We start from the raw sequence: 8,905 nt of genomic DNA, 5'->3' as shown, positions 1-8,905 counted from the left end.
CTCTACCCTGGAGTAGAGAGGCTGTTTCCGATAGACCATCGGCTCCCTCCCTCCAAGAACTCCCCACCTTGCTCTTTGGGTGACTCGAACTCATAACATCTTGGTTGGAAATGGAGGGTGATTACCAATAGAGCAATCACTCTTGTCTTAATTAAAAGGGTATGATGTACTTATTTTACGTTTGTTTTAGCTTTTCTCATGGTATTTATATAAGAAATATTGACGGATTTTTGCTTGTTTTTTTCTTTTTTTGCTAAGAAGGCTTTATATTAAAAAACATAACTAGTGCAGTACAAGGCTGGAACTGAACTAGAGTTACAGTACCTATTACATCATATAACCAAGACACTGCTTCTCATTAACATTACTACTATCATTATAATTTTATTTAATTATTTTATATTACTATTATGAAACAAAATAGCAATTTTAAATTATTAACTAATTTAAGTTAATGTGTTTAGTCGCAACTTGTTAAGAAATTGTAGGACTATTATAAAATATAGTGTGTTAGTAATAGTATTTGGAGTTCTTATTATGACGATTCTTTTAAAGCAAACACTTGTTGGTCCCTAAATTACAATAGGAAAATAAGACATCACTAATTTTCAACTTGATTTGTTGATTGCTTCTTTGGTTGATTGATTCTTGAAGACAAGCATACAGACAGTGACACAGATCCATTTCTGCTTTCATTTCCTGCTAGTTTGGTCCTTTAGTATCTCTGATTAGAAAACGGATTCGAAAATTAAGCTCCTAAAATAAAATTAATTAAGTTCAGTAAGGAAAGGTTTTATCCTTTTTTTTTCCTTGCTTTTTTGGTATTTTCACTTTTAGTCGTACTAACAGTAACTAGTCCGCCTTTCACAAGGAAATCTAAACAAAAGAGCTTTGCAAGGAACGTAATAGTTAAAAGGCAAAAGAACCAAAAGAATTGGAAGAGAATACGTAGTGTAAAAGAAAAGTTTAAGGATGGATATATAGGGAATATAATGAATGGCAATAAATGGGAGGAAGATATTCTATACAAAAAGGATATACATGGAGGGAAGGGGAGATGAATAACTTGCCTTGGGCTAGATGGATTTGAAATTCAGTGAATATTCCAAAGCATAGTTTCATAAATCGGTTGGCAATACATAAAAGATTATTGACAAGGGAAAGATTGGGGAAAATTGGAGTGTGCACAGAAACAAGATGTGGAATATGTGGGAGAGGCACAGAAACATTGCAACATTTATTCTTTGAGTGTCATTTCTTAGAAGAATGCTTAAAACTTCTGAAGGAGTGGCTTGGACTGAGGGCAAATGTATTAGGCATTGATGGAACATGGCAAAGGATAACAAGAAGTGTCAAGGGAAAAATGTGCAGAAAATTGATCACAGCAGTGTTGGCAGCATTAGTGTACAAGATATGGCAAGCTAGAAATGATGCAATATGGAATGGTAAAGTACAAAATCCAGTGTTGGTGTGCAAACAGATTCAACAAGAATGTAGAGTTAGACTAAGCATGCATAATATTAGGAAAGAAGGGAGAAGAAGTAGGGAATGGATAGAGAACATATATAACAAAAAGATAGGAAAGGATAGATAGTAGATTTTGCGATTAGAAGGATTTCTTCTAGTTTGTACAGATGTTTGAATGTATTTCTGGTTTGGTTGGAGATTAATAATATTTTCCTTTACACCAAAAAAAAAAAAAAAAAAAAGAAAAGTTGCAACTTTCAGCCGGAGAAGAAGATGACGCCTCCCAAAAGAAAATCATCAAATATTCCCCAAGAAATAATTTTTGAAGTATTCTCGTGGTTTCCTGTCAAGTCTCTAATAATGCATTTCAAGTGCGTTACTAAATTTAGTAATTCCTTTATCTCAGAATCAGTTTTTGTAGATATACATCCATGCCGCTCTATGATTCGTACGGATGGAATCAAAGTTGTTGTGTGCCAAAATAAACATTTATACACTATAGTCTATACAGCAAAAGAAAAAAGGAAAAACCTCCCGTCTTCATATTGAGAATTTTGAACAACATCTCTTTTACAAGCGTATAATGTGTGCTAATGGTTTGTTTTGATGCTTGACGACATTTGATTTGGAACCTGTTGTAATTTGCAATCCTAGTACAAGGGTAGTAAAATCTCTTCCACGCCTGAAAGAGATTGCTAAAAATTACTTTTAACTCGCGCCAGAAATTATTTATATTCGATAGTCGAAAAGTGCGTAAAATTTATATAATTCTTGTATATAACATACAGAATGTATAAATATACAAAAAATATATTTTTTTGCTCTTATTTTGAAAGCAACTATACAAAAAATATATATGGAGACAATATGGATCTGTGGATTTTAGAGAAGACTCTGAAAAGAAGAATGGGAGAAGCATATCATTCAAATTCCTTCAAATTTTAAATTGCATACACAATATTATTTGATTCCAAAAGAATTTGCAGCTCTTGTGAGGGGGAGATTTTATTCATTTGTTTGTGTTATGATGTCATGAAAAGGAGTTGGAGAGATTTTGAAATCCAAGGGCTTTCAGAAAAGAGTTTGATCCATGTGATTTATTGTTACAATGAAAGCCTCTTCCCAGTGGAAAATTTTTGAAATTTTTTACTGACTTGTGCTCTTTATATTTTTCTCAGTAAGAAACATTCTTCTTTTTAAAAAAATTTATTGTCATGAACTTCTTGAGCAATTTATATGCTTCTCTCATGAGATATGTTGTACGTTAATCACAACCTTAGGAAGGAAAAATTCAATTCAGGAAAATCATCAAAGAATTCCTAAAATTATAAGGAGAATGATCCCTTAGAGTTAAAATTAGCTGGAAAAAAATGATGAAAGTAAAAGGAAGAGGTGATTAATTAACAAACAAAAAAAGCATCAAATTTTGAATGAATAAGTGATAAACAACCAAAACAGGAAAATCAAAAATCTAAATTGGATAATCCTAAGAACCTTTCAATGATTTAACCCTGTACACCAAATTCTTAAATTCCCACACCTACAAAGATACAAATATATCTACAACCCTAACAAATCATTTTTACAAAATAATATAATATAATTTAAATAACCCCTTTATCTTCATGTAATTAATTTAATTCATATCCTCACAAAGAAAATACTCAATTCAGGTTCACTATTTCCGTCTGGGCTCAACATGTATAGGGTTTCCGAATCCTTTGATCCCACTACTCGTTCAAAATGTGCTCTCATGTACGCCATCTCATCGTCCACGTGTCCTTCCAAGTCGGATTTCGCCGGCGGCAACACGCCGGCGCCCATGGACACCGCCTTAAGAACCTCCATGAGATGGAGATCTTCCTCCGTGGCATCTCTCTTTGCACAATAGCCACTTTTTTTCCCATTTACAAACATAGTCCATAATGGCTCATCAAGAAGCTTTGTTTTCTCCTTATGATTATTATTATTATTGTTATTGTTATTATCGGGTCTTTTCTCGCATTCCAACGCAATTCGCACCATCCCGAGGCTCATTTCCTTTTGCAACACGTTGGTCTGCATGGCCAGGTCGATGACCAGATTAGGTAGAGTTCCTGGGTTTTCTTGGATCGAGAGGCTAACACGACCTTTTCTGTATCCGAATAACGTGCCCGTGATGCCGGTTTTGTTTTCAGGTAAACGGCCGCCGGGGAGGGAAGGGAGTTTACATACGGGTGTGATTATAGGGAAGGACCGGAACACATTGCGAAAGGCTCTGAAGATTTTTACGGGTCGTTTTTTATTATTTTTCGAAGAAGGTTTGACTAGGGATAATGGAGTTGTAGGTGGAGTAGGTGGTGGTGGTGGTAATTTTGATTGTGGCTCTACCATTGCTGGTTAATTATTCCACCTTTTATTTAAGGTTGGAGATTTAGAACCAGCAATGGAAGAATTGCCATTACAGAAAGATTATTAGGGTTGTTTGAATCTGCTAGGATTAGGTTTGTATGGAGGATTAAAAATGAGGTTGATGTAATTTGTGTTTTTGAATGGATTTGATGTTTGAAAAGATTTTTTTTTTTTTTGTAAGTTTTGGTTTCTTTGGCTTGAGTTTACCTTCGCGATCCATTGTATTCGGGACCTGAATTTGTGGAGTTGGATAGAATTATGATTACCCATTTTTCTTTGGATAAAAAATGTAGAGATTTTACGTTATCATATTGGCTATGATGAAAATTCAAAAATTGGTTCAAACCAAAAATTATCTGGAATTTACACTCATCTAAAAGGGTGGTGGAATGTGGTATTTACTTTTGGTAGCTCAATTATTGAAATTGCTAATTTTACTCCCAACTAAATATAAATGCCTGTAAAGGAATTTATACAAATCAGACGAACTTCTAACTATTAAGCCACACGTTATACACACTCCGATTTCAATCTTGATGATACATTTCGTTTATCAAGAGTCAAACTGTATAGATTTTGACCAATATTTTTAAATATTTCTTTTATCATATTAACATAAGAAAAATTGTAACTTACATGATTTTCGTATCACTACTAAGAATTTGCTTAAAACCGTCCGAAAAAACCGACTAAATTCGGCCGGTAATGGCCAATAATCGTTCAAAACGCGATCATTTACGTGTGGTCGGTAATTTAAAGGTCGGTAGAGCATACTGACCAAAGTCGGTCGGAAATTATCGACCAACTTCGATCGGTCTGCTCTACACGACCATCTAACAACTTAATTGAATAATCGACCAATATTGGTCGGAATATTATTTTAATAATTTAATTTTACCAATCAATATTGGTCGGTGTGCCAAATTTAATAATTTTGGTTACCGACCAACTTTGATCGGTAAAGAAAAATAAATTAATCATATAATATTTTAATTACCGATCAACGTTGGTCGATACTAGAAAAAATATATATATTTTAAATAATTAAAATTTAACAGTACCGACCAACGTTGGTCGGTAATCTGGACATGGCAGCCAACTTAACGACCAAAGTTGGTCGGTAATGTTGAATTTCTGGGAATTCAATGTGCACTAACCGATCAACATTGGTTAGTATCTTGCAATTTTTTTTAATTACCGACCAAAAGTCGGTCGGTTTTCTGAGAATAATTTTGGCAAAAAATATCTGTTTTGGTAGTTACACCACATGCCAAATAAAAAAAGCATACCAATACCTCTAATTCACATCAAATAACCCCTAATTCACCACAAACAACCCCTAATTCACCAAAATCCAATCAAACATCCAATTAATACTTTAAAACTAACAAGTTCAATTAAACATCACAATTCAAAACCAATCAAAAACCAAGTAATTACGATAAGTTCAAAAATATTCATTCTAATTCAAAACAAGTTTTATTAGTCTAATTCAAAGTATTGGTCAAGGGGTGTTTTCTACAGCATCACCACTATGTGATAAACTTTCATCTACAAAACGGTAAGAATGGTTTTATGGAGGACGGGAAGAACGATCACGTGGAGGACAGGTAGAACGATCACAGGGAGGACGGGAGGAACGATCACGTGGAGGTCGAGCCTCTGTCGATGACTCACGAGACCGGGGCAACGGAAAAGCTCCAGTAGAAAGGAGAGTTCTGATCTGAGCTTGCATACCAAGGAATTGAGCATCTCTAAGCCTTTCACTTTTCTTGGTCTCTTCTAGCTCGGATGTAAGCCTTGTCACTGTCTCATGCATAGTTAAGAGGTTCTCCCTATTAAGTGTCTCGCCCTGTGAGGAAGTCCCTATTCCTTGCATTACACACCTGTGGCGATCGAAGTTTTTCTCGGGAAGCCCATATACCTTCCCCTTTTTTGGACCGCCAACAACCTCCAACCATATTCTTTCAGCATCATCATCCGAAAGTTGGGTTGGCTCGCCCGATTCACCACCTGGCTGACTATGAATGAAGTCCTCCACAGAACTTTGGTAGCGATCCTACGTTATTTTAAATTAAATTAGTATATAAAAATCTTATAAAAGTAAATTATAACACTTAAGGAAAATTAAAAGCTTACGTATGTAGTTTCTGCCCAGTCCTCGACCCACCTATCTGCATTCCCCTCTTTCTTCTTCTTTAAAATATGCGTCTCCTTGAATAACTCATCTTGGTGCATTGGACGCCCATACTTCTTTTCCTGAAAATAAATAAATTTGGTTAATAAATAGAATTGATATACTTAGAAAAGTAAAGACGTAATAATTTAAGCAATTACCAATCTTTTTCTTATTATCCCGATGCTGATAGCACTCTGTATCGACCCGACCGGTCGTTTCGAGCATTTGCACTTTGCTCGGTAGTTTTAGGGCATGAGTAGCTCCGTATGATGTATTATGGCTTATGTGAATCGTCGGTTTTGGTTTTCAGGTTATTCAAAATCGATTTGGAAGAATAAATTTCATGATTTAAGCTTTAAGTTGGAAGAGTTGACCAACTTTAATTTTTATGAATTTAACCCCGGAACGAAGTTTTGAGGGCTTCGTTAGGTCCGGATGGTGATTTTGGACATGGGCGTGCGCCCAGCTTTTCATTTGGATATTTCTATAAGGATTCGGTGCTATTAGCGAAAGTTGGAAATTTGAAGGTTTGGAAAGTTTATAAGTTTGACCGAGAATTGACTTTGTGGATATCGGATTCGGATTGTGGTTCTGGGAATTAGAATAGCTTTATTATGTTATTTGGAACTTGTGTGCAAAATTTGAGTTTATTCCGAGTTGATTTGATATGTTTCGGCGCGCGTTTTGAAAGTTGAAAGTTCAAGAGTTTATTAAGTTCGATTTGAGGTGCAATTGGTCGTTTCGATGTTGTTATGCGTGATTTGAGGCCTCGAGTAGGTCCATGTTATGTTATGGGACTTGTTGGTATATTTGGACGGGTTTCCGAGGGGCTAGGTGAGTTTCCGACGAGGTTCGGATCATTTTGTCGCATATTGAATTCTTACTAAGCTGCTGGTTCTAGTGTTCTGCACCTGTGACTGGTTTTGTGCAGGTGCGATGGCTGCATAAGCGAGCCCATGCGTGCAGAAGCGAGAATGCACTGCTGGGCAGGAGTTCGCAAATGCGGAGGAATTTGTGCAGAAGCATGACCGCAGATGCGGTTCTGAGCGTCGCAGAAGCGGCCACTGGTGGATCCATCAACTATTCTATAGCAGCGTAAAAGAAACTAAGCAAATACACAGAAAATATAAATCATACAGGTGGAAAGACATTAAGCAAGCCGAGACTCAAGAATAAAGTCTATAGAAGATTAAATATTTGAAAATATAAATTTAAAATTCAATACATTGTAGTTTGCTATTCATAATCGCTAGAATAACTTGTGTCTTGCTAGTGAATATGCTGAAAATAATTTAGTTTCAATAGGAGTAGTATAATAGGTTTGGGAATTAGGATTTTGGGTTTAATTAATTGTTGGTTTGTAACAGTTTTTATAATTTCAAGGCACAAGAAAAAATTTAATGCATTATTATTTTTAATATTAATATATAAATATATTTTTTCCATAAAAATTTATTCGGTACAGTTCGGTATTTTTTCGGTTTATTTTCATAAAATAAAAAATCTACCCTAATTATCAGTACTGTTATAGATTTATATAAAAACCTACGATTTTATTAAAAGAAACCTAAAAATTATTTCGGTTCGGTACGGTTCGGTCGGTTTAGCTGGTTTTTAAACCTCTATTGCCACCCCTAATCAACGTGTACCCAGTAAGTATCTAGCCTAACCCCGGAGGAGTAGTAATGAGGGGTCGACATCGACACTCACTAGTGGTCCAATAACATCAGGTACAGTAAAGAGGTAAGTAAATATGAGGTAGAGTAAATAAATGAGATAAACAAGTATAAATTGCGTGGTACAAATCACCCCTCTTTATGAGGAACTCAAGCTCTCCACTAGAAATTCCCTCCTTAACCGGAGCATATATATAGATATTGTGGATCTCATCAGATAGGTTGTCATAACTCAAATCGGGAAAACTCACACATACACTGGCTTCTTGCCAAATGTTATGCATGATTCCATGAGGAAATGATATAGGAAATGCTGAGGCGTACGACCCGATCCAACATAAATATTTAAACTGTGCACTGCCGAGGGTCGAATGGCATGAACCATAGATGCATCTATTAAACTGCCGAGGCGAATGGCCCGCTCCCATGAGAGTGTGATACATAAATCCTGCCGAGGCGATCAGCCCGATACCATAAGAGTGAAATACATAATCCTGTCGAGGCGAACGACCCAATCCCATTAGAGTAAGAAGTTTTGACGGGTCCTTGACCTCACTCACGAATAATTTTCTAGGTTTCTTTCAAAATCCTACAATTTCTATCAATTTTCATGCTTGAATCCATGTAAAAACCATGTATTTAATTCACATTGTGAATAAATCACTTACCACATTATAGTTGATGAAGATGGAACTCCAAAAGTGCTCCAAAATCGGCTCCCATGGACGAAATGAAGTGAAAATGAGCCAAACCCCCGATTTAAAGAGAGCACACTGCCCAACGTTCATCGCACCTACGGTGACCTGACCGCTTCTGCGGCTCCGCAGGCGCGGTCCAAATTCTACTCCTGCGGTCCTCACTGCCCAGCCAAGAACTCGCACCTGCGGAAGTCCTTTCGCTTCTGCGGGTATCGCAGGTGCGACATGCTCTCACACATCTACGAACATTTACGCACCAGCGGCAGATGCCTCGCTCATGCGCACTCGCAGGTGCGCTTCTCCAGTCCGCTTCTGCGGCTCCCCCAGCTCCAGTCCATTCTCGCTTTTGCGAGCAATTCGCCGCACCCGTGATCTAGCACCTGCGGCCAAAGTTACGCAGGTGCGATTACACCAGAAGCATTAAGCTTCAGAAATTCTTAAGTCTAAAAATTGATCCGTTAACCTTCTGGAATCCACCCGAGGCCCTCGGGAAC

General features: G+C 36.7%; 1 protein-coding gene across 1 annotated transcript; it reads right to left on the bottom strand.

The window, feature by feature from the left end:
- Positions 1–2,841: 2,841 nt before the first annotated feature.
- On the bottom strand, positions 2,842–4,019 carry LOC107767596 (protein MIZU-KUSSEI 1-like). The gene has a single exon (XM_016586650.2). It carries the CDS (start codon positions 3,838–3,840, stop codon positions 3,109–3,111), a length of 732 nt encoding a protein of 243 aa, XP_016442136.1. The 5' UTR covers positions 3,841–4,019; the 3' UTR covers positions 2,842–3,108.
- Between the last annotated feature and the right edge of the window lie 4,886 nt (positions 4,020–8,905).

This window comes from Nicotiana tabacum, chromosome 13 (genome assembly GCF_000715075.1).
Source record: "Nicotiana tabacum cultivar K326 chromosome 13, ASM71507v2, whole genome shotgun sequence".
In the NCBI taxonomy this organism is placed as follows: Eukaryota; Viridiplantae; Streptophyta; class Magnoliopsida; order Solanales; family Solanaceae; genus Nicotiana; species Nicotiana tabacum.
This window is presented reverse-complemented; position numbering and strand designations above follow the sequence as displayed.

Bases quoted from the DNA above. Each gene is read 5' to 3' on its own strand.
- LOC107767596 (XM_016586650.2), bottom strand. From the start codon at position 3,840: ATGGTAGAGCCACAATCAAAATTACCACCACCACCACCTACTCCACCT.